This window comes from Tympanuchus pallidicinctus, unplaced genomic scaffold (assembly GCF_026119805.1).
Source record: "Tympanuchus pallidicinctus isolate F22 unplaced genomic scaffold, pur_lepc_1.0 scaffold13, whole genome shotgun sequence".
Taxonomy (NCBI): Eukaryota; Metazoa; Chordata; class Aves; order Galliformes; family Phasianidae; genus Tympanuchus; species Tympanuchus pallidicinctus.
In genome coordinates, this window is record NW_026294648.1 from 7114039 (window position 1) to 7140166 (window position 26128).

General features: G+C 41.0%; 1 protein-coding gene across 1 annotated transcript; it reads right to left on the reverse strand.

Annotated features, from left to right (window-relative positions):
• Positions 1–5127: 5127 nt before the first annotated feature.
• On the reverse strand, positions 5128–22775 carry CHIC1 (cysteine rich hydrophobic domain 1). Its single transcript, XM_052672765.1, has 6 exons — positions 22535–22775; positions 15494–15548; positions 9032–9187; positions 7037–7093; positions 6756–6815; positions 5128–5953 (listed from the first exon to the last, which is right to left on the reverse strand). Exons 1-6 carry the CDS (start codon positions 22726–22728, stop codon positions 5903–5905), a joined length of 573 nt encoding a protein of 190 aa, XP_052528725.1. The 5' UTR covers positions 22729–22775; the 3' UTR covers positions 5128–5902.
• Positions 22776–26128: the final 3353 nt, after the last annotated feature.

Genomic DNA, 26128 nt, shown 5'->3' on the forward strand with positions numbered 1-26128 from the left:
CGCCCGGCTAGCGAGACGCCATCGCTCTTTCTTTGCCTCCCGCGGGAGGTGGGGACAGGGACAGGACGGGACGGGACAGGACCGGACCCCCGGCGGGAGCGGAGGCGGCCCCGAACCCCAGCGCCACCCGCTCCCGCCGCCACAAAGGCGCCGCGCAGCGGGACGGACAGCACGCATGCGCCGGTGCGGGAGCGCATGCGCCGAGGGAGCCGGGGGAGCGGCCGAGCCGCGGCTTCGCGCCTCGCCGGGCCCAGCTGAGGGCGGGGCGGCGCCGATTTCTGCTCTCGGGCGGGAAGAACGCGAGCGGGCGGCAAGTGTCGGGGCTGACGGCCGCCCGGGCTGCGAGCGAACAAGCAAGCGAGCCGCCTTAGGCAGTCGCAGTTACGGTTCAGTCCTTCGCAGCGGCATCCGCGCGGGCCGGCCGTATCTCCGTGTGAATGACGGCAGCGCCTTCGGGGCGGGATCTGTGAGCCGCTCCCGGCGGTGCGGAGCAAAGCGCCCGCTGCAGCGCTACGGAACGGCGGCCGGAACGGAGCTCGCCCCGCTCTGCGCTGAGGAAGGCGGGAAGCTGCCTGAGAAGCGTTCTTTGCCATGGAGAGGTGGAAGCGACTAAAGAGAAAGGAGCGGATTTGTACGCGGATTGGCTACGAAGCAGGAATACAATACGGCCATTACGGAGACAAATGGGATCCTTTAATGAGTCGCGTTATTCTAACGAAGAGGGAACCATCTGCGTCGTTGTACCTGGCGTAATGCTAGAGATGAGCTGCCCTTATCACCAATCCCAGCTTGTTTCTACTTACCCGTATTAAAGGAAAATTAATTCAAACGCAGTACGAGCAAACATAAAGCAAACAGGGTGATCCGAAAGAGAAAAATTTGCTTGTGAGAGAAGGATAATATTTAGTCTAGCAAATGAAGATTTAAATCTATAAAATTTAAATCTATAAAAACTAAAAAAAAAAACCTCAGCTGGAACACTTCAACTGCATATGATACAATACTTACAGCAATGCTGATACAAAAGATGTATAAAATTATCAATATGTTGGCACATATGTTTTGGCAAGCTTCATTACTGAAAAGTCCAAGAGTAGAATAAGGGGCAAAATCCCAAATGTTCTTAAAATGGACCTTTGCAGTAGCCTAGGCAATCACATCTCATGACCCTTCATGGATTAATAGCAGCTCAGCCAAACGTTCCTATATGTGGCATAATAACAAAGGAACATTCTCTACGTTTCTCAAATAATAATCAGCAGCAGTTGCATGCCTAAACAGCACGTCAACCCAGGTGCTTGTCCAAAACAACTGAGGACATCAGTTTTCAACAAAAAATACTGCACGTGCCTATTTTGGGAATGTGATGTTTGCCCCCCAGGGATGAACTGAAGGCTTTAATTTTAAGCCTTGCTTTCACAGCTACAAAGTTTCCCTGCTAACACACACAAAAGGCTGCATTGTCCTCTGGTCACAGTGCACTACACGAGCCAATGATTTATTTCACGAACACATTATCCATGCTCAGGTTAGGCTCCCTCTGCAGTGCTACTGCAATAAAATGGGAAAACCTCTGCTCTTCTCCACTCTCAGAACTCTGCATCACTGCACTCCAGTAATGACAGAGCATCTGTGATGAAAAGTAATGCTGCAGCAAAATTCCACAAAAACTCCTGGTTAAAGAGGGTCTGCGCACCAGCTGAGATGGGTTACATGGAAGACTAAATGTGATGTTCATTCTAGAACTTTGTTTTTGGGAAAGCCTTGCTAAGTTTTCCAAGAGTTGTCCTTTCAACCAGCCAAACCATGCTGGGCGTCCCACTGCTCTGTGTTAGAAATGTCTCACATAAAGGAAACCACTGACTGCCATTGCGCTCACACAGTGCTGCAGGGAGACACAACCACTTTGTTTCCAGAAACACACGGCACTGTTCAGAGGTTTTCATCTTTAAATTTAATTAAAGAAAAATGTCTCATAGTGATTACGCATGTCTGACTTCCAACTTCTTTAAACAGCCTATGCAGTCAAATGTAGAAACAGAGCTCAGAATTTTATTTTAAAAAGAAAAAAGAAAAAAAGTTTCAAAGTGTGAGGTCCTATTAAAAAAGTGTCTGCTCACTTGTAAACGGAATAAAAATGTTAAGAAGACGATTTAAAAAGTTTCATACACCTTAAACAAAACCACTTTCTGTAAGCCATACAAGTAACATTACAGCATCATAAGAACAGCAAGAGCAGAAGAAAATGGCAGAGGAATCACACAACATGACTTACTGAAGTAACAACTTATTTACAGTGAATTTTAATAGCTTGACATTTTTATTGCTCTGATGGTAGTATGTTGACAAGTAAACATAGTAAACTGTGATAGTGGGACACTAATATGTGTATATTTACAGTTTTGCATACAGTGGTTTTTTGTATCTATCAAGAAAAGTACAGGGAATTTTTTTCCCCAGTCAACACCACTCTAGATTTTAGCAAAAAAGTTCTCTGGTTTTCAAGTTACTCATCTACAACTGTCCACACTTCTCAGACTTGCCTGTGCACGTTCTAAAATACATCTTTCCTCCTCTGATGGTAAAAGAACTTCACAAAAAGCATGTGGGGAATTGGAGGTAAGAGCTCATCATCTTTAATGCTCCTCACATACAAAAACTTTCTAATTAGAAAAACAAACAAACAGGCATTTCATACATACAAGTTAAAAAGGAAAGCGTCAACATGTTTATTTGAGAAACTGAACACTGATTAGACAGATGATATTCCTGTAAGAGCTTTATAAAAATTGCTGCAAACTCTCACTACATATTTCTACTAGTTCCCTTTTCTCCTTTCTTGCTACACGTTTTCATTTTGTTGAAACCAGTCAAGGCACTGTCTTCACCCTTTCTATTACACTTTGCTCACATCAATCTGTTACATTACTACACGTGCTTCCTCCAATTAACAAGTATCCTCTATAAACAGGCTTACCATTTCGTGCTCATTTTTTACTGTCGAAAATGAGTTCTCCATCTTATGAGATATAAACTATCTGTCGGATGTTTTTATATTAAAGCAAAGAATAGCCTAGGCAAAAGAGAACCTGTAGACAGACAAGTTCACAGCAGCATTTACAGTTGCTTTCATGTTTAAATGAGCTATTAAACCTGTCTTTCAGATGCAAATGTAATACTGCATGCTTTTTTTGTATTTTAATGCAAATTTACCTTCCTATTAAAACATGGAGCTTGCTGTAAACTTCTGTTTCAGCTCTCATACTCCATTAGTTGCTTTATGGCCATGTTTTTAAGTGCCTATTAAAACATAAGAGGAAAAAACCATTTCATGGTTTGAATACAATTAATAATTTAGGACAAAGTAAAAGCGTGTAGAATTTATGTACTTGAAATGTAAACTTTGAAAATAAATACTCTGTGCTTCAGTGGGAAACTCAGGGTGCTCCCTGTGCTTGGCACAGCATTTCGCTGAAACAAGACACATCAGTCAAAAAACTCTCAACTCCACCCATGGTATCAGCACAGACTCAGCACAGGACTGCTGCTCACAGTGAGAGGAGGGCTGCTCAGCACTCAGCACTGGCAGTTACTGAAACTCTCGCTTGCCTCTTTCTTCTCTTGGTTAGAAAAAAAAACACTTTGAAAATATGGTCACATAAAAGCAAAAATTAAGAATCTGCTGAGATTTCTTGAGTTTCTTACAGAGAGAATAGCTAACAAAGTTCTGGCACAACTGTAATAAACTTCTATTGTTCTCTCCTGCTAAGCTCCCTTCACTTATATCACATGCGCTTATTTCTAAGGGAGATTGTCTGTGCTATGTCAATTTTGCTTTTCACTGTTTCTTTCTGCCATTAAGTATTTTCTCTGCTTCCAGTTAACACTCATCCTAAAAAATAAAATAAAATAAAATGGAGAGAATACTTCGCATGGTTCTATGACAGAAATCTGAATTGCAAGGTATAGCTCAAGTTAAACTCACACAACACTGCAGTTCATTCATTAAATTAAATTACAAATTCAATTGATCAGTTATTCATTACCAATCTACTGGTCCAACAAAATCTCTGCACTAACCATACAGATTTCAGAGCCTGAAGCATCAGCCTGAGGTCAGGAAGCACTGGAATGGGACACTCAGCTGTACAATTAGAAGAGCAAGAAATTTGATTCCAAGTAACAACTTACATAAAACTGGCCTTCTGTAAACACTGGGTACTGGGTATCTGGCCTGTTACAGCTACTAGAATGTAATGACTTTACTAATACTGTATTTTAACACAATATTGCACACTGAAGAGATGCAAATACATTCAGAGGAAGTTCTAAGTCAGTCTGAAACTAGAAAGCAACCTGTGATGCTGCAAGGAGTTAAGCTGCTGAAAAGAAATGCCTGCAGACATTTATGATTATATTCATCACAACTTACAGATAATCAGTTATCTGGTATTTTTTTCCTCTTATTTCTAGTTAGGAAGGGGGGGGAGGAGGGGGGAAGGGGCAAACAATGCATTGTCATTTGCTTCTTTCTTTCATTTGCTATGAACAAATGGTCTTGCTTAAGCCAGCCATTACAGTAAGTTTTTCTATAGTCACTTCCCTTCCTGACATCAGGCAAACGGGGAGGAGTCCAAATATGCTTCTGAATTCCACAAGGTATTTGTGGCTCTTCAGACTGTTCCTGAATGCCAAAATATACATGTGAGCCCATTCAGCTGATCTATTCCTCCCATCAGCACATTCCGAAATACTGCTCTGATTTAAGCAAAATTTATTTCTGCTAGAAAGGGCTGCCATATCATTTAACTGTTAAAATGCTGAAGTACTTTTGTGCTATAAAAATATTCAGTTACTTCAACTTTCATTTGGCTGTTGCCAATTCTTCTCCTTAGTAACGACTCTCTTTTTCCTACTCTGAAAACAAAACAGAACGACCCACAGAAACTGACTTCCAGATATTCTAAACGTAAAAAGTGGGCTTTGGGATGTTTTGCTAATAGCAGCTGCCATTTCCCCATAAATGTAGTTTTTTCAAAAGATGAGCAGTATATAAGGTTCCCATTTCAGGTGCCACAAATAACACCTGAAGTAGTTAAAAGACAAACAAACAAACAAAATGCTACACATTTTTCATCCATTTACTAAACAAAAGTGCAACTGAGCCCTACACATCTGACAGTATGTACAAACTCATTATGGCTTTACCATAAAAACAGTACGTGAATGCGTCCATACAATCAGAGGGATGGTAACAAATGTAATGAATAAAACTATGTCAAACTGTTGGTAATAGAACAAGAGCTATCTTACATTCTGTAAACCTTGGCATACCACACTTTACATTATGCAAAGAGTCAATATTTACAAATCTATAGTGGGTAAAAGAATTAACCCCCTAATGTAAATGATGATTTTGCAAAGTGCAGGACAAAACCAGTGCTGTTAATTGCAAGTCCTATGCAAGCAAGTGACACTAAAATCTTTACTACTAGACGCTTACCTGGACATTTCTACTGAGGACTTATAGGAATGCAACGTTTAGAATGAAATACAGTATGACACAGCATCAGGGTGCATGTTTGAGGATATATGCTAAATGTAGAAATTAATAAGGCAGCATGCTCAGAACGAGTTTAAGCAGCACTGATGTCAGATTCCTAGTGGCAACGATATCAGTTTTTGTTAATGTTAAAAATTCAGAGTGCAACACAGAAGCCTCATTTAACATTTAAAAAAATGTGCAAATTGTTGTCAAACAAAAAATAACATCGCAAGGAAGATACTCTACTGAAGAACATCTTTTAAATCACAGCAAAGTAGACCATCTTCTTTCCAAAATCATCTACAAGGCACTAAGGGTAGAAAATGACAGGTAACATGAAAGACCAAATGCAGTTCCTCAGTCAGGTCGAAATATGGGATATTTTGGTAAGAACTCTATTAATATTACCTGTTGAAGAAGGGAAAAGACAAGAACAGAACACAGTAATCAACAACTTCAAATCTTCAGCATAACTTTCCATGCAACACTAGCTGTTTGTAGGATTAAACTTGTCCAAGATTATTTTATAGGGAAACTTTATTCAGAGAACAAAGAAGATTCAGGTTATTTTGAAATACACAACTTATCAACACTTGACATTTTGGGGGTGATTCTCTCTTTGAGCCTAAGCAGTCTTCATTGTTATACATGAAAGTGGATGAGAGAATAGTAGGATAACAGGAATGTTTGAAATTCCACTTTCCTAAAGGACTACCTTGGTTAAATCTTTTATGAGATCAGGAGCCAGGATTAAAATAAATAAATAAAAATCCATGGTCTCATTAAAAAAAAAAAAAAAAGCAAACAAAACACTACTATAAAAAAATGCAATATTTCTGTACCAAAATGCTGACCCAAAAATAACTATAAATAGCAAAAGGACAAGAGCTAAAGAACTATGGGCTGCTGGGAGAATCACACTAGGGCACGGAAACCCAGTGGGCCTTCCTTGCTATCAGTCACTGATCAAAGCGTACCTGTAGTGCAAACACAGAATTGTTATGAATGGAAAACAAGTTCAGCAGTGACAATTTCTCAATGTTAATATATACATAGCCACTCTTTAAAACTGGCCTTCACAGGTGTATATCAAACAACTGCTGTTTTTTACGAGAGCTTATTCAGATTGGTTAAAGTCTGGTAAGTTAACAGATTTCACTATAAAATAAAGGGTGTGGAATACCAAACAAATAACAGGAGTAATACTTACATATTCCATCATATTGCTAGTTTCGCATTTCCTTTTACTCAGCTTCCAGTGCAAACCAAGCTAAGAAAGTAATTATCAGGGGATTAACACATACTACTACATTATTTTGATAACTAATGTAACAAGCATAAGCAATCAAACCACTTGGATCTGCAACACTTCAGACAGTGAAATTTAACTTCTACAAAGTACAGAATTATAACGAGACAGTAAAATTCCTACATGCCAATTATGCAAAAAAACATAAAAGTGAAGAAAACAAGCACTCCAACTTTTCTTACCTTATGATATAGTCTGTTATTTTCCCATTCTAATAACTTCTGAATTGATCTTCTAGTCTAAAAAAATTAAGTCAAAACTGTATTATGAATGGTTCAGTAGCCAGCTTCATCCAGAAGAACCTCATTATTGCATTCCTGGACTAAGAATCACTTAAATAAATCAGTTTTATAGAAGTACAACCAAGCAATTGAACAATTGTAAATGGAAGTTGAAGTGATAGGACTTCTGTTCCTCAGCATCAGAAAACAAACAAACAAACAAGAAACCACAACGCTCAGAACTGGACACATTCTACTTTTTCTACAAGGGCCCTTAAAATATGATTCAGTTACAGTCTTCATTCTGATATAATAAATGGTTTACAATGGTTTACAGCTACAAAGAGCTTCCACAATACTTAGAATACTCCATAAGATCATGGCAACCATTAAATAATGGAGGTGAAACCCTGGATAGGAGATACATCTGCGTCCTTACACCTATAAAGGGATCTTATTTTGAAGAAAGCAACCCACTTCAGGAAGTAAGAATTTTACTGACTGTGGGAGAAGGAAGTATTTTTGAAGTTTCAACTATTTTTCCCCTGTGGTCCCAGAAGGAGCACTGTGACAACCTACTCCACTTCCTGCGCGATGTTCCACGCAGGTATTTTGTTCACAAACTTAATAATGGTTGATGAGCTACATTACCTCATTAAAGAAAAAAAAAAGCAAAGATATGGAATCCTGAGTCAAACACTTAATGATGGAGAATCCACTAACTCTTTGCAAATTATTCCAGTGATGAAGCTATCCTCAGAATTAAGAAGTCCACGTTGTTTCTTGCACTGTTTAAATTTCAGATTCCAGCTTCTGGATCTTATCTTTTTTTTTTCTTTTTTTTTTCCTAAGTGAACATACATGGACTGGCTAGGACAGAGTTAAATTCGTCACTGCAGCCTGCAGAGTGCTGCACTCTAGACCTAATGACTCAGTGTTGGTAGCATACCAGTGTTGCAGCTCTGGCTGAACAGTGCTTGCACAGCATCATGGATCTCTGTTTCTAACTTTACCTCCCACAGGTATGGGCAAGAGGTTGGGAGAGCTGCCCCAGTTTGACCAGAGGGCTACATGACACCATGCTCACAACAAAACTGGGGCTGTCATGGCCCAGTTGATGGGAGGTAGGGAGTGATTTGTCTTTGCACCTCTTGGGTTTTTCTCCTCTTTTTTTTCCGTTCATTTATTAACTTTTATTGTGACCTGAGGTTTTTCTTGCTTTTGCTCTTCAAATTCTGTCCAGTCCTGTTGGAGACTAAGCGAGCAAAGGGCTGCTGTGTGCTCACACAGCTGGCTCAGTCCTCCACAAGAGACCAAGAACAACCGTATACTTTTGGTTCTCAGAGTGACCAAATCACACGCACACATTCACGTACGCACTTTATACATTTGAGAAAATAGCACAGGGATATTAAATATGTTTTTAAAACTGCAAATATTCCATCTCTACGTATCAAGTGTATTCTTCTGACTGCTCTTCATAGAAGTAACACAGTAAAGCATGCCAAATAAATAACAGTTCAGAAACATTATGGTATCTATTAGAGATAATAATAATACAAATTGTCTGCTTGCAAAAAATTGTGTGAGAGGAGGGAAGAAAAATACTCTAGTTCAGGCAACTTTTGAGGATCAGCATCTCAGTCTGCGCTCACTAATTCAGTTTTTACACCGTTAAATATCCTGGAAATGTAGGTTCTCCTGTATAACACTTTCTTCTTTGAACTGAGATAAGATTAGCTACACCCTTGACTATCAATTCAATTGGCAATTTGGTATCATTTGCCTCATTAAGAAATGTTTTCCTCTATTCTCCAAAGAGTGGAAAATTGAATTAGCTTTTGAATGTGAGATAAAGAAAAGGGCTTTGGAATGGAGATGATGCTATTCAACATTACTTAATGCTACCAGAAATTGCAAAATCAAGAAAATAAGACAAACAAAAACTGTACTTACTCTTTTGTTAAGACACACTACAGGCCACAGGCTACAGCCCAGTGTGCAGCAGCAGCACAGACAGCCACAAATCAGCCATTTTACATTGACAGGAAGATTCTTTCTTAAACAGGTATTCACACGACTGATGCTGGTCTTGAATTCTTCTGGGGCAACCTGTAACAGAAGTGCTGAACTTCAGTGGAATGCCATTACAGACGTATTTTCTCAAGAATTGCCTTTATAGATTAAAATGTAAATGCAACATATTTCATTATGCAACATGACCCCATGTTCCAAAACACCGGTCACACAGGGAGCATGAAAAGTAATTTTCCTGTAACAAATTCATTTATGGTGTGAGCTTTGCAAAAATTTGCGTTAAAAAGCCCAGTGCAGCTTAGATGAACAGCCTCATCCATATTTATTATACCATAGAGCAATAGGCTTGATAACACAGTGGTCCCTAACAAGGCTAAGAAGTGGAACGCAGCAGTGCAACATCCTGGCTACACTGACCACAAAAAAAGGAATAAAAGAAGGAAAAAAAAAAAAAAAAAAGAAAAAGAAGGAATAAAATGAAATTAAAAAAAGAATGATGGCTATCTTGTTTCCAAGTGAATAAGGAGTAATAGGTTGTTACTTCCTAGTAAAAACACTATTGTGTGTCACATTAAAGAAGGATGATATGTCCAGTTTACTTTCATACCAAGTCTACACTGTGCCTGGGTGAGGGTGGGCTGCTGTCCACAGACCAATTCCTGACACAGCCCACACAGTCATGGGGCTGCAACTTTACCTGTGGCTTCTTCCAAAGCTGGGAAGCCCAGAAAGGCAGCAACTGGATTACATCCAAGGTTAAGAAATGCACCTTGTACTTGATTTTTAGTAAAGCCTACCTGCTGAAACACATTTCACATTTCAGCCCACTACTTCTTAAAGTATTATTGCCTACTCACAAGCTCCAAACCCACCATCTCCCTACAGTACCTAAATAACGAGTGGGGATCCATGCACTGTCTTACAGCTAACTTGACTCCAGGATGGCACTCTTAACCGTAACAAAGCCCAGGGTTGGACACACAAAGCAGAACAGTGAGATCCAACTTCAACAGACCTGAACAGCCAGGGATAACAACTTTAACATAATAATAATAAAAAACCTTTCCTTCCTACTTGCCATGTTGAAGAAGCCCCTGCCTAGAGCTGGTCTGGATACCAAGTAATTGAACTCCTACATAAGCCTTCCAACCATCAAGCCTGACTGTTCATTTGATTCCACAAACAAAGAGGGAACAAAGGTGTTAATTGGCAGTGCCTCCTTGCTCTGAAGAGGTGAACCCAGCAGCCAGGAAGCAGCATCAACCTGGTTCTGCCACCTCCGCCTATCACAAGAGCTAACTAGATTAAAGCACTGCAGGAAAGGGAGTAAACACACAGAGCATCTGTTTCCTGGCCATTCAGATCACCACACAGTACAGTCAGAGGTCATCTGGGTCTGTATGCTAGCCAGACCTGCAGTGAACATCAGTTAACAGTGTGAGCATTTTATAGCAGGAATGAATAGCTACACAGCAACCACTTATTCTGCAATTATACAGACTACCTTTGTTTCCTCAGTACAGAAAAGTCAATCTTGTACTTCTTTCTACACGTACAAATGAAGCAAGTCCAAAAGCTTTTTTTTTTTTTCGACTAAATGGCACATCTACATTTAAGTATGTTTTACAATAAATATCCCAGTTAAAAAAAGAATAAAAAAAAATAAAAAAGAAACAGCATTGGGATGTTTTTAATGAAGAAGAGAAAAAAATTACATTGTGATGTGGAAAATTAGCCTGTGCTCTCAAGCATTCAAACCGGACGGCTTTGCAAATCTCTGCCAGTGGCAGCTCTTATATTAAGGAAACCCCAAATATTTGATGCATGTGAGTAAGACCACTTCATGTCCACTACGGGAGCAAGATTGGTAGTGAAGAGTGACAGGACTGATTGTGTAACAGGAGTACAGGAGTTCAGCTTCTGCAATCAGACGTGATTCAGAGCGAATCGAACTCACATGCACGAACAAACCACAGCTCACAATGCTCAAGGAAGTTCACATCAAATATGTTCTTAGCATTCATATGTACAAAAACGGGACCATCTTCAGTAAGTCTTCTGAAATTCATACATGTATCAGCCTATCTATTTATTTGAAAGGTAATAATCTATTTTTTCTTGACTCCATTAGTACTCGTGATACGAAGTCCACTAAGGAAAGAGAATGGTTCCTTTTGTATCACTCACAAAGTTCACTGGACCTTGACAACAGCACATCTCACCCCCAGACACAGCTGTGCACTACTGTAGACACTGCATCTGCAGCCTAGAGTTCTCTGTATATCATGAACAAACTTTATAACCGTAATTGATATCTTCCAACACAAAAGAAGTCAACTAGATTCTTCGACCACTGGTCCCATCGTCAAACAGCACGATGCTGCATTAGAAGAACATATATGATGTCATGAGCACAGCACTGCACATGGTAATCTGGGTGCCAAGAAACACAGATTTCTACCTGGGCTATTTTCAGATTAGCACAGCTACTAGCTGCTAACACACCAACTACTTCTATAAAGGTGTATCTCTTCACTGCAGCACAAGATGAAACTACTGAAGACTTCTTCAGCCAACTCAAAGTGCTGGATGCATTTCTCCATTGCAGACACCTCATCACAAAAAATACTTCTGTCAGTCAGTGGCATCTTCATTTGAAGCTAAACTAATCAGGGACCAAGATAAGCCTCATTGTGTGATAAAAAGAAGCAAAACCAGTTTGTTCCTTTTGGTTTACAGCTCAGTCTTGCTACAGTGACAAAGAATGACAAATAAAATGACATTGCTCTTATTTAGTAAGAAAATGATTTTAGAAAAAAACAGTTACAAAAGAATGCTGCTGATTTTTGGACATAATTTTAAATTCTGTCTTTTATGCAGATAAAGATACTGAAAAGTTAATAGAAAATGCCTAAGTATTTAGAACAATTCAGAGCACCTCCTGAGCAAAGAAAGCTCACTAACAGTTTTGAGCAGTTTTGGAATGTTGCTTGTAGAATTTCTGAGTCTCAAAAAGAATGAGATAAACACATAGCTCCTGGCTGTGCAGTGCACCTTGTAAAGAGATACTGGCTCCTTTTAGATCTCCAAGGGGGGAAAAAGGGACATAAAAGGGAAGGAGGGAGTGTTATAATATTTTACAACAGGATGTAAGAGAATCTGCAAACACAGGAAGAGAGCAAGAGCCCAGCAGGCCCGATCTTTCTCCTTCAATCATGATCACAAACCCTATCAATCACACACTGCAATGGGATCACAATAGCAACAGCCCATTTTATGGCTTACATTTCCCTGCACTGCACAGTAATCTCTGTATGAGATCCTGATTGTTTGAGGTCCAGGGCAGGAAACTCCACTTTTTTTCCTTAAGGCCCACTGGCCCCATCACTATCTTGTCACCTGGAGCACTGCTTGCTATTGAACAATTCCTCATGGAAGTACTGTTTTTATAAGCCAGGTTTAAAATTCTTTGCAGCAAAGGAATCACTTAAACTTTTAGCACCAGAAGTTCTACTTCATTTCAGAATAGCTACCAACAGAGCTGCCTTAAAGCCCATTTTAAATGTCTGTTTTAAAAGAACAATCCTATAAAACCATAGCATGCAGAATTTGAATTTAGCCAGAATTTAAATTAAAACCAATTACTACAAGCTAATTACTGCCCCTTTATTTTGTAAATCAAATCTTTTCTTACAGTTTTGTTGCAAACACTCCCGAAAGCTAAGCTCTGTATTTATACACCAGCTGATAGTTGCTTCTTATCCTGCAAGATAAAGGGCAAGTCAATCGAATGGAATTAACTAGAGCCAATATCTGACCTGATATTTTCCATATTGTTTTATTGCCTATGCTATATCCTCAAACATTTGCAACTAGTTAAATGTTTAAGATGTTCTCACATGCATCTTAGCTCTAAGCTAATTTACAACTTCTTGAGAATCTGCAGAAATGAGGAGGAAGAAGAAGAGAAGATGGATAAAGAAGGATATTTCATATTAAAAAAGATAATAAAGAATAAAATTAGTGCAAGGTTCACTATAGCCATTATGCAGATGAAAACCAAGCTGAGGGTCAGGAAACTTTATAAATTCCCAAGGACTACCCAGAGCATTAATCTAAAAAGTTAGTGATTTCATCCTTCGTTTAAAAGCCTAAATCCTCATCCTGAATTTCTTAGAAGAAAAACAGCATAATGGAGAAGTCTATCAACCCCATGTAACGGTTTCATCTTTTAGATTCCACTAGCAAAGGAATTATATTATTAGCATCAATTCACAGTGGTCAACAAAGTCATTAAGCTTAATATTACATGGACACTCTCCAAGTATGACAACCATCCAGTGATGGCTTTAATGCAGTCTTACAGTAAACATTTTTTATAGAAAACGGTGAATATAAACAGCCACCACACTATTCCTAAATGGATTTCATAAAAAGGAAAGAAGAAGAAGAAAGATCTTCATGTGGTACATCAGCAGACCACAAAGCCTGATGAGAATTATTAATCAGGGTATTTGAAGAACACTTACTAGAAAAATCTGAGTTTTCATTTTCAGCAGCGGTAAAGGTGATGGACTGCCACAACCAGAGGAAGCAGCAGATTATTCATTTCTGGCACTTTATGAAAGCATTAAAAACTCAACAAGCCACAGCTGTGGCTTTTACCACCTTTCACAAGCATGTGTGGCAAGCATTAAGAAGGATTTGTTTACTATCTCATCTGATTGGTGAAAGTCGGATTTATTTTCAAAGTCATTTTCCTCAAAACCCATCAATCCACACATGGAAAAAAAAAAGTAACTGGATTTTCAAAATTCCCAACATAAGCAGTGCTCCTGTAGGCACCAAGTCGACACTCACGTGTCAGGTAAAAGAACATTCTTTCTTTTCACTCTTTGCTAAATTAAATCCAAGCAGTAAACCAAAGTTTAAATTAAACTTTTGCTCCTGTAAACTCAGATCCTGTAATAACATCAATTTCTCACTCTTTATTTAACAGGAAGTCAAGCAAGTGGGAAATGTGACAGGCATTAAGGTTCGTATTAAAATGAATATGTTTTGGGGTGGGGTAGTGTTTTTTTTTTTTTTAAATATATTTTCTTACAGAAAACGACCACTTAATTAAAAGAACAGAAAAGCATTCCATGGCTTTTAGTGATCTGAAAGAGCTTTACAGAAAATAAACTTCAGACATGCAAAGCAGTGAGATGCAAGTTGTGTTACTGCCAGCCTGCGCATCAGGCACTGCTAAGTCAATGAGCCTTCCTTTTTTGCCAGTGAGATCCTGAAACAAGGCCAGACTTTACAGGTTGTCTTTTAACAACCAAATTAGCAGCTTGACCAGCCAACAAGTGGACTGCTGTCAAAAATGCTGGACAGATTCACCACAAGCACTTTGTTCGTTATGCTCGGAGGAGAAAATCCCAGATGGGTTTGGCAGAACCAGGATGCCTCCAGAGGGAGGAACCTCCACAGGCCTCAGCTGCATTCGGCACATGGCAAAAACAGGACTGCAGGAGGCTGGGGAGACTGGGAGGCTGCAGCCAGGTGGGATGTCCTTAGAGAAAGCAGCAAGAGCCAAGTACCTTTGTCTCACAAACTCTGGAAGAGATACGCAAGGGGATGACAAAATGAAGGACGAGAAAAGCACTGAGTACTAAAACAGCTGAATGAAAAGAATTGGGGAAAAAAGCCTAAGACACAACAAAACAAACAAACCAAACCAAACCAGAATTATGAAAAGAATTTAAAAGTCAAGAACTTTGCTACAAGTTTTCAATAATAAATAAATATAAACGAATACTTATTAAATTGCATTTAGCAACACAACAAGACTCAGAGAAACGATGAGACTTTCCCAACAAATTTTCAGAATGACACAATTACTGAATTTCAGGAGAAGTTCTAAGAAAACCTACTTCACTCGCAGACTTGAGACCATGTTTAATTCCTTTAAGCTGCAGATAAATAAATTCTCTTCTAGAGATCTGCCTAAAAATAAACTCAACGCTTGACAGACATATTGAAAAATGAGGTCTAGTGCCTGAAATAGTTTAATTTGCACAGGATGTAGCACAAACTGCAGGCACCTCTGAAGCAAGGGAGTGCAAGTCTTGCTTTTACACAGATTGCCTACGTGAGAACAGTATCATGGTGTGCTTAGAATGACAATAAAGACTACAGTCATTGCAAACTATCTTTGCTGTAGGGACTGGTCTTTGACCAGCTACTTCATGAAGGACAGAGTTAATTTAGCAGCCTTCAGCGCAGTGCTGGCCTGCAACCAGTTGTGTTGGATTCATAGGCATATATTTGTAACACAAAAACCACTGGAGGCACTGGAGCTTTCCATTTAAAAGAACAGTTTAATCTCACACTTACCTTCCCTGTCAGAACAGAGGGAAATTCTGTATCAAACTTGTTGCTCAAGCCAAACCTTGAAAACAAAAGAGACAAACAAAATATATTCCACCTAACTTATTTTGTTTCCCTTAATAAAAAATGCAATAGATGCTTTTTTTATAAAAAAGGAAAACTATTTCTTTTGCCTTTACATGTACATTGTTTTATAAGCTTTCAAACCATTTTTATATAAGCTCTTCTGTATTATTCATAAGACAAAAAGAGAAATATAGCTTGTTGCTTTACTTCGATACCTTCAAGCCACTAAAAGCAAAAAAAAATATTTTACAATTGGATAGCAGTAATTTCAATTTTTTCTTTCTTAAAGAAAAAAACAAGAGCCTGCAAGTATTAGCTAATCTTTCCATTGCTGTTTTTCTTACTCATGCACTTTATTCACATGCAACAAATAAAGCTACTTATAAGGAAACCATTCATTGCTTTGGAAAATTTATAACCATACAATTCTTAAAAACTGCTTTGATCTGAGTTAAACTACCTCATGCAAACATGTAAGGGCCCACATATGGAGTGCTTTCAAGCAACCACAGCTTGAAAACTGTCTTAGCTAACACGGTGCCTGGTGGCTCCTGTCAGTGAAGCCTTTTTACTTTGCCAGCAGCAAATCTTCAGCACAACCAGCAGAGCCTACAGGCAGCAACGTGTTTCCTGGAATTTAGATGCTCTGCTTGAAAACCCATGTTGCTCCGAGCTCCAAATCTACTGAACCAACTGCCCATGTCAAGGAGCTACTTGTGTAGGCCAGTAGGATGCTGAAAGCACAGCTGACTTTGTTGTATTTAAAGCATACATGTAGGCAAGAAATTAACAAAACCTTAATGTTAAGCCCACGAATTTCTGTGAAATAAAATGTTATGATCTTCTGTCCTCTCCATCTCATCTGACTTCTAACCTTTGGAATTCAGTAATAAAACAACAGCAACTGGTCCCTCAGCTCCAGTGTCTATTCAAAGAAGGCTTCCTGTAAAGCTTGTAAAGTTAAATACACTGCACACCAAGTTCTGCCAGCCCTGATAAACCATTTCCTGAATATTTGTGTTGAAACATACAGAAAACAAAAGAATCACAGCCAGAAAGATGAGCACGTGTATTTGGTATTGTAATATTTACCCTAGAAACAAACCCTTCTGGGCAGAGAGCATTCCTCTGAACCAACACCGAAACGTTCTTCGCTGGCCACCCAAACGAACAGACACTGCCCAAGAGTAAGTGTCCTCCACTGCACAGCACGCAGCCCACGTGCACCCACAGATAACTCAGCTTCCCAAACCCAGCGTTGGCACTTGCTTAGCAGTACAGACAAGTGAAAAATAAACTTGAAGGATGAGAGGAGCATTAAAATCTGCGCTGCTCTCAGAAATCCAGTCAGCTAATCAAGATGTCTGTCAGCAATGCTGGCGTCAAGTTCTTCGGTTGCTAACTTAAGTCAGAGCCTTGGCACCTGTAAAAACCAGCATGTTAGCACACTATTTGTGTAAATATTACAAAACCACCAAAGATTAGACCTTCACCGAGCTGTCTCTCAACCTTTGTCTCTTCAGCTATCCTAAGCACTAGGACCAATTGCCACTTGTTTGTGTTTCCTTCAACAGATTTTCATTGGAAATCCTCTACAAGTGAATGTGAGTGAACTGGACAGCAGCACAGCATTGGCTACAGCATATCTGAGTCAACTGGAAAGCCATGATGATAAATCACTGCTATATATACACAAAGTAAACACAATATGATTTTAAGCAAACGAAGAGGTAGCTGATATAAACACATTTTCATTTTCTGACAATGTAACCTGCAGGCCAGTCTCCACATTCTGTAACTTCTCTTTTTTATGATGAAATTTTCCAAGTTGGTCTTTTCAGTCTTAAAAACTAACAAACAAAAAACCAGAAAAGACTAACAGCCTTACAAAACCCAGGTGAGCCTGTTTTGAGGAACACTGACTCTTTTATTGAAAAACTACATGAAACAATCACAAACCTTTAGCAACCAAGCAATGTAATTAACTTATCATAAACGAGCTACTGGAAAGCAGGGCTGTAGAGATGGGGAAGGGACTGGGGGGGACAGTGTGTGATGAGCAGCTGAGGTCCCTGGGTCTGCTGGGCCCAGGGGATCTGAGCAGAGCCCTTATGGCAGCTGCAGCTCTCACAGGGAGCGGAGGGCAGCGCTGAGCCCTGCTCTCTGTGACAGCAGTGGGGCCCAAGGGAACGGCGTGGAGCTGTGTCAGGGGAAAGGCAGGGGTCAGGGAATGGGTCTGCACCACAGGGTGGTGGGCACAGAACATCCCGAGGGCAGTGGGCACGGCCCTGAGCTGCTGAAGTTCAAGAAGCATCTGGATAATGCTCTCAGACTGTGTGGTCCTGTGTGCAGCCAGGGGTTGCACTCAATGATCCTTACGGGTCCCTTCCAACGTGAGATATTCTGTGATGCTATGGAATTATTTATCCACATCACAGACTAGAACTGCTCTAATGGTGCCAAAGACCCATCCAGATCACAACACTGATTCTCACAGCGCCAGCAGCAAATGCCCAGAGAATGGCAGAAGGAAAAAGTCTGCAAACTTTACATACTATTACCCCAGAATTCTCATCAGACCTTCAACAGTTTGTAGTTCAAAAACTTCCTGAGCCACAGGCAGCATCTTTTATCTCACTGCTCACATCTACTCGTTACAATTCCCATTGTACTCCTGATTTCCCAAGAAAATAAAACTAATGAGTGCTTTTTGGTTTAGAACTGTTAAGAACATGACAAGAACACAGTGTAAGTTATTGAATTAAATCTGAAGGCTGACAATGTCGTTGAAACATATTTAGAAAACCAGAACTTGTATTAGTTGCTGTAACAGTCCACTCAGATTTAATGTGACCAGGAAGCCTCAGTTACAGAAATGCATCTGTTTTACACTGATGCCCACAAATGGCTGAAGGAGTTCCAGAGGCTTCGGCTATGCTGCAAACAGAACCGTGCCATGCTGTAACACTGCGTGCAGCCAGCAGCACTGTGGCCTTCAGCAGTTTCACAGAGACATCTCCAGGGGTTGCTGTCCTCCCACTGAGTCACCATGGAGCGACACCATGGAGTTCAGAAAGATTAAAACCTTACTAGATGGGTTACACTCAAGAAACAACAAATAGTTGTTTCTGGTAATAATTCTGGTTAAAGTTCTGGTTAAAGCAGAATGCCACAGAATTCTACAGCTGTGTAAGCACTTTCAAAAAAGCGTTGAAGCTTTATTAAAAACTTCATGTAAAAAAAGTTAAGACCTGAACTTTTAACTAAGAAATAGTCTAGTCCTTCCAAAATAAATTAATTCATAGCAATAATTGATCTCACATGATTTTGCCTCCACTATCCTGTAAAACCCAGTATGCTTTAAAAATAGCTGTGCAAAATAAACTGCAGTATCAGTCCGTTCAATTACTTCAAACATCAATTGGTGGTCACTTATTTCTGAGCACTCTCAGTGTAAAGTGTGCAAGGTCTAACATTTAGAAATTCACATGAAGTCACTCACACACTTTAGCTGGAATTGTCTTTCTGAATGACATACCTGTAAAAGCAAGGATGCATTGCCTAATGGACACCAACACTGGAACAGAACAAGGATTACCTCAGTTTCTGTTCTCTCTCGTTCCTTGGGGCAGAAGCCCCATCATCTCATTTTCCCCATTTGTAAAGTGGAGGGAATGCAATTTCCCAGAGGCAGATGTAGTAAATAAAAGCTTATACATTAAAGCCTGAAAGTTCTGAATCATCATCTGTAGATCCTAGCTGCAGTAGGACCACATTATAGATTTCTTTACAAAGCATTATCAGAAATGAGTTCTCCTGTCCCCATAACTGGAACAGAAATATTTTGGAAAGCACTTACATCTAGAACAGACATATTTACAGATTCTTGAACTTTTTCCTTTTGACTTCAATAGTCTTTCATTCTTGCTTAACCCAGTACTGTATTTATAGGTAGTCATCAGTCTTACAAGGCCATGCAAGCTAGCCAGCTCTCTCGTGACAGGTTCTCCAGTTTCCTTTTTGCATGGCTCATTTCCCCACACCTAATCCAGTGTAAGTTTAACCTATCTGGAACATATGAACTTGGGTCACCAGACGCTTCCTCTGCAGAGGCACCACCTCAGCTCTGTTCAATGTCACTGAATAAAGAAAGCACTCATCAACAGCCCTGAGTTGAAATTTCTTTCTAGTCTATGACCCTTTCCTATGAAGCCTATGAAGATGAACTACTAAGGGGCATCCCTCCTCGTGGATAACGTTTTGGAGAACTTATTGAGAACTAGTGGTAGGCTGAAGTCATTTGCAATTTTAAATACACAGAAGATGTATAGATGGGAGTAATAGAAGACAACTAAATATCTTCTTTCTTTACAACTGAGAGCACCTGTGCTTTCCCTGACAATACGCTTTTCATCAGCACCTGTATCCTAGGTCCCTCAGGCACTCCTAAAGGAAACATCATGGAAGAACAAAAGTTAGCTTGTATCCAACACTAGAAAGTTCACAGACCTGAGCAGGAATCACAAGCAGAACGGTAAGGGCAAAAAGAGGCTCAGTGTCCCACTTCACTGCCTCACGTGCCTCAGTACATCAGAAAAACTGAAACTCCTCGGTTGGTTTCCTGCCGTGTTTTTGGAAGTTACTGTTGTTGCTTTGACTCAGTTTTCATTCAGGATGTTTATGATGAGATACTTCAATACATCATCAGAGTAACACTAACTTACATAGTGAAACAGAAAACCCCCTTACATGGAATTCCAGAGGAAAAAAAAAGGTGTTCACCAAGTTGTAGTGATTTCTCTGCACTAAAATTTTAAAGCTTACTTAAAACTAAGTGGGTCATTAACTTTCCTAAAACGAGGATCTTCTACAGTGAGTGTTGAACAAGATGAGCATGAACTCTGCTACCTGCTTTCCTAAATGATCCTTCAGTGAGAAATGAAACAAATACAATTTATTCAATCACTCTTCCCATGCACAGGGGTGAAAGGTTAGCAAACAGTCAGTAGAAAAAGCAAGATCCTGCTAAAAAGATTCCTGGAATTTACTTTTAGTATGGCTGGACACTGCAGGGTAACTCTGTTAGGGTCAGTCACTCACTGACAAGGTCATAACAACTCTTATGCAAGAAACTAATATGTATTTTCAATCTGCTAAAATGAAAATGTTTGAGAGGACTGTACATGAAAAGCTGGACCAGAAAATGACCCTAGAATTAGAAAATATCCTTCTCTGAGTAAGTATTCAAGCAAGCCATCGTCAGGTGAGGAACAGAAAATATGTGAAACAAAGTAATAGATGGTTTGTTTTAAAAATAAATGCTTTTCTTTTTTCTCCTTTTTTCTTTACTTAAATGGAGTTTCTGACTTCTGTCAGGACAGAAGTTTTTATTAGCAACATTCCAGACAGATTCAGAAAACAAACACAAGTCTTAAGGCATGACATGTGGCACATCAATAAGTAGAGCAGGCTGCTTTTGAAGCCTGCTGATTCCAAAAGATGCAGCATCTGTGTGAAAGTGGAAAAATTTCAGAGCTGATGCACACCAATAAAAAATCTATTGGAAGCCAAATATTGTCTCATTTATTAAAGAGGTTAGGATTGTTTACTGTAGCATCCAGAGCCCATTTACATTTCACTGATAGCATCCACTGATTGTTTTTATTAGTATAGAGAGATTTTGAGGAACTGTCAGGAACTGATAAAAGAAAAGCTGTTTTGTACCATCAGACAGGCATAGTTGATTCAGGAAGGAAGTTGGGAGGAGTGGAAGAAAAGGAAAATAAGGCAGGTAGGAATTCAGGCCAGGTACTTACATGGGCAGTATTCTAGCTCACTATTCCCACACCATTTACAGTTACTGCTTTCTTTTGATGTAGACATCACTGGCTGACAGCTCTTGGAGGTGTTCCTGCCTATCTCCAAAAGATGCTGAAGCCACATAGGAACCTTAATGAACATTCCTAATACACTGAAAGCCTCAGAGCAAACAAAGCAAAGTATGTGATGTTTTTTTTTTTTTTTCCAGTTCTGAACTTAAAAACAGACAGCTAATAAAGCGGGCATATGCTACTCTGGTCATTTCACATAAGCTACATCTCTCCTTCACACAGGCCATGTGCTGTGTGGGCTCAGGACAGCAGGCACACTGCGGTGCAGCGCACCATGGCACCAGCTCAGCAAACTGCTTCAGACTTACATGGCGGACACAGCAACTCCAACATTAGTTCTCCTAGGATGAGAGCTTTCCTCACCCAGTGCCTTTGCTGCAGAAAGCTAGATCACACTGCACCTATTCAACAGAGAGAAACGTGCGATCTTTTATGCAATCCAGACGGACCCAAGGCAACACAAGCTCGATGGATCTCTGCAATATCAAAGTTTCAGTACCACCCTTCTCGTTATATAAACGAGCGTAACCACTAACAATTCGGTACGAGTGCACTCTGTTGTGCTAATTCCTCACTTGCTGGAGCGGGGATAATAAAAAAAAACAAGAAAGTAAAGCCAAATGGCCATTCCACATTTACGTCAAACGGGCAGCAAACACCGCGCCTCGCGATGCACTGCAACAAGGAAAACGCTTAAACCGAGCACAACTCGGGAGAAAGTTTGGGGTCGGCGAATGACAGCGCGGCCGCCCGCGGCCCCGGGCAGCGCAGCTCAGCGCCGGGCCTCCCCGGCCCCGCCGTGCCAGCGACCGCGGCGGTGAGGCCGCGCGACGGACAGCGGCTGACCGCAGCTCCGCTCTGCAGGCGGGCAGCGCGCGCGGGGCCGCCGCGGGACCTCAACGCCGGCCGCTCGCTCACCGGCGGGATCGCCCCGAGCCGCGGCAGCCCTCGGGGGCCGGCGCCTTCCCCCCGAACGGCCGCCCCTCGTCGAAGGGCGGCGCGGGGCCGCCTCGGCGGCAGGGAGGCGCGCTGCCCCTCGCTGCCCCCGGAGCTCCGACCCTCGCTCCCGCCCCGCAGCCCCGCTCCTTACACGGTGATGTGCCCGGCGCCCCGCACCACCACGGGATCCGGCGCGTCGCGGGGCCGCGGCAGCTCCTGGCTCCGCACCACGGGCTCAGGCTCGGACGACTCCTCCTCCTCCTCGTCTTCTTCTTCTTCTTCCTCCTCCTCCTCCAGCTCATAGATCGTGTCGAAATCCGCCATGTTGGGGAGCAGCACGCTCATCTCAACCCCACCCCCGACGCGGCTTCGCCGCGCGTCTGCGCAGTACGCAGAGAGGGGGCGGAGCGCCGCGGGCCAGGGGCGGAGAGAGGCGGGTGCGCGTGCGCACTGTGCGCGAGGGTGTGCGTGTCCGCGCTGTCCGCGCTGTCCGCGCTGTCCGCGCTGTCCGCGCTGCTTGCCGCAGCCGCGTGCCGGAGCGGTGCTGTGGCGGTTCCTCTGCGCGTTTCTCGCGCCTCTTCGTTTCCCGCCCTTTCCAGGGACGCGAGGCGATGCTGAGGAGAGTGCAGCGCGCTGCGCTGATTCCTGACCCCTGCTTCAAGTGTACTTCTGCGGGGTTTCTTTTAGTAAAAACAACAGAGATCAGGCTTTTTCCTCCTGCCCCTTCGTTTTCAGCTGTCTGCTTACCTGTTGTTGCCTCGCAGCGCTCGCAGGTTTGTTGGTTGGGGGCTGAGGTGCAGCGGGCTGAGCTCCGTAGGCACGCAGTTTTCCCGAGGCTTGGTTGCCTGTTTTTCTTTTTTTTTGGTTGGTTGGTTTCTGGTTTTTGGATCATTCTGGAAATCGATCCCCGTGCAGAATAATGGGGTGTTGAGAGGAAAAGGAGTGCTCTGGAGAAGAGCCCTCAGGAGGGTTCTGGGGCTGGCAGCCACCTGCCATAGTAGACACACAGTTCTGAGAGATTTATTTGTTTTTGGTTTTGTTTTTTAAGAGTATGTGTTGCAAAGGGACTTGGTGCATCACAAAGAAAAGAGTTCACCGTGTATGTCCTTTACCTGCAAAAAAAGAAGGAAAAATTTCTGTTCCCATCAGCTGTTCTTGGGAAAAGCTTCCCTCATAAATTGTCTTCAGTATTTTTCAGGGCTTTCTGGACATTAGCAAAAAGCTAATGATTTTGGATTTGGATTTGATTTTGGATCTCTTCACTGCCTCTGCATGCAGAAGTGCATGAGGTACAGATCAGCAGTGCTGTGTGCTGCACCTTGAGTGCAGCTGCTGTTAGAGCAAGTCCTGATGTGAGGAAAAACCGTAACTGGGAGAAAACTGCTCTACGAAGAAATGGAGTTGTGTGTTCTGTGCTGATCGAATGGATCTGTCAAAGTGATTTACTACAGAAAAAGTAAATGGGGCAGAACACTCCTCCCTGACACTGGTCAGGTTAAAAAAGATGTTTTGTTTAGAAACAAGTTGAGAAAGTGAAAATAATTCTACAACTGGCAATCTAATTTTTTTTTCTATTCATCTTCTATTGTGTATGTAAGATTACTAATTGTAATCCTTGGGAAGAAGGTCTGGAAACCACTGAAGTAAAGGTTTATATAGGTTACTAATAATGTGCCAGCTTTTATTTTGTTGTCATCTAAATGGAGTGTCTGCCTTCACTGAACTGAAGGTCAAAGACTTACAACTTTCAATCATGACTGAGTTTGCACTGTAAGAAATTACAGGCTTGGTGCATGCATCAACTCTACAGATTTTAGTAATTATTGTTGTCGTTCTTGGCAGCTTTGGTGAATTGACAGGAAGAAGGTAATGATGTGTAAAATATAACTGCAGGGGATGTAACAGGGGGTCCTGTGCAGCATTTCCTATGGAAAAGAGCTGGGCACAGGCACTGGAGTTCAAGGCTGATTGCTGTTGCTGAGCAGAAGTTGGACAGTCCAGGAAGCATTTTGGAGTAATCCGTGGAGTAGATTAAAATGCTGTCTTATTTTATTAGGGAAGCATTTTCCAGCACTATATCTGTTGAATGCTTTAGAACAACGACAACAAAAAGCCTGTGTGCTGGGGTGCTGGTGACTTCTCTTACCTTCCAATCTGATTTTTGCACTTTCTCTTGTATTAAGAGAGGAAGGTGGAGTATATGGTCCTATCTGAGCACAGAGTTCACATCGTAATTAAAGAATAGGTTGTAGCAGTAAGCAGTAGCTCTGTGTTGGAATGCATATAGAAATGTCAAAACACAAACCTTAAATATAAAAACTGGTCTGGCTGTGCTAGAGCCATCGTCTTTCTGTGAGAGTCTGGACAGGATTCACATGCGTGACTGAATAGAAAGGTGTTTGTGTTGGATGTGGACGATGAGCTAGGTGTGTGGAGGACAAAGGTCAGTGGCCATGTCAGTGTCAGCTTTTCATTGTATACATAGTTTTTAAAATGACCTATTTCATATCTGATTGCTTCTAAATTCCTCTGCAAAGTACGCTTAGCATAACCCTTACATAAACCACAATGTTGCTTTGTTGGCCTTTTTCTGAAGACCTAGGCCAGATTTCTTCCTCAACAAAATGACCTCTTAACCATTGAGTTTTTAACATGGAAATGAGTCATAAAATGTGTGCTGCTAAAACCCTGCACATACTTTCCGGTGTCCTGAGACAGATCTGTACCTCGTTCTGAGAAAGTTGCGCTGGCTGAAAATTGCCTGATAAAATGTTCAGTTTTCTACTGGTCTGCTGTTCTCTATCTTGTCTTTGTATGAGATTCTCACAGGCAGTATTCTGAGTTTTCACTAAGTTTAGATGTTTCATGTTTATTTGCTCTGTTTCTGATATCAGACACAGGGAAGATCTCAAGTTCTAGGGAGTTTCAGTTCATGGAATGAAGTTGATTGGCATTTTAGATGCTTTTTAATCTCAACTGCACAAGAGAAGCAGCAGCTAATAACAGCTTTCAGATCCATGATTTGACTTGGGTTACTTGGTGATTGCACTGAAAAATACCTATTGTAGAGGTAGATAATTTTCATAATAATCTTAGTTTCAAGAAGTTGCCAACTTTATGATCCAGGTTTTTATTTCTGCTACTGTATTATTACTAGTAGTAGCCAAATCTGGATTTGATTATGCTCTGATCTATGAATTACTCTTTTTTTTTTTTTCTTTTTAAAGTATATTCCAGTAGGATCCTTTCTGATATCTACTGTAAAATAAGAACTACGGTGATTAAATAAATCTGTACAACTTTTCTCCCCAGACTCATATTTAGAAGTTAATTAGCTCATTAGTTAATGAAGCCAAATCACTGTGGTGCTGCCTAGAGTCTCCATTTGTAGTAAAATTTTGGGAAAAGAAAACAAAAACACCTAGAAAATAGAAAAAGTTTTGTCTCACTTTTTGTTTCTGTCACAGATACCTTCAGAAATGCTGTCACCTACCCTTCTGTGGCAGCAGGGCTTTCCATGTTGGAGCTGATTAGTAAGATAATAGTCCTTTTGTTTCCTGTAAATGTCATGTATGACAGTTTTTTTTCTTCATGATTTTTTTTTTTTTTTTTTTAATATTCTACATTCTTCATGCATCAACAGCAAACATAGGTAGAGAGGCTGGTGGAACTATGAATCCCTCCTTCCCCAGACCTGTTATGTAGCAAATACCAATTTATTTGAAGAGCAAAGCAGCCTGTATGT

Bases quoted from the DNA above. Each gene is read 5' to 3' on its own strand.
- CHIC1 (XM_052672765.1), bottom strand. From the start codon at position 22,728: ATGAGCGTGCTGCTCCCCAACATGGCGGATTTCGACACGATCTATGAG. The intron at 7,094-9,031 runs GTAAGTACAGTT...TAATTTTTTTAG, and splicing joins TAGTGTGTCTTAACAAAAGA to ACTAGAAGATCAATTCAGAA. The intron at 5,954-6,755 runs GTAAGTATTACT...CTTCTTCAACAG, and splicing joins CTAGCAATATGATGGAATAT to GTAATATTAATAGAGTTCTT.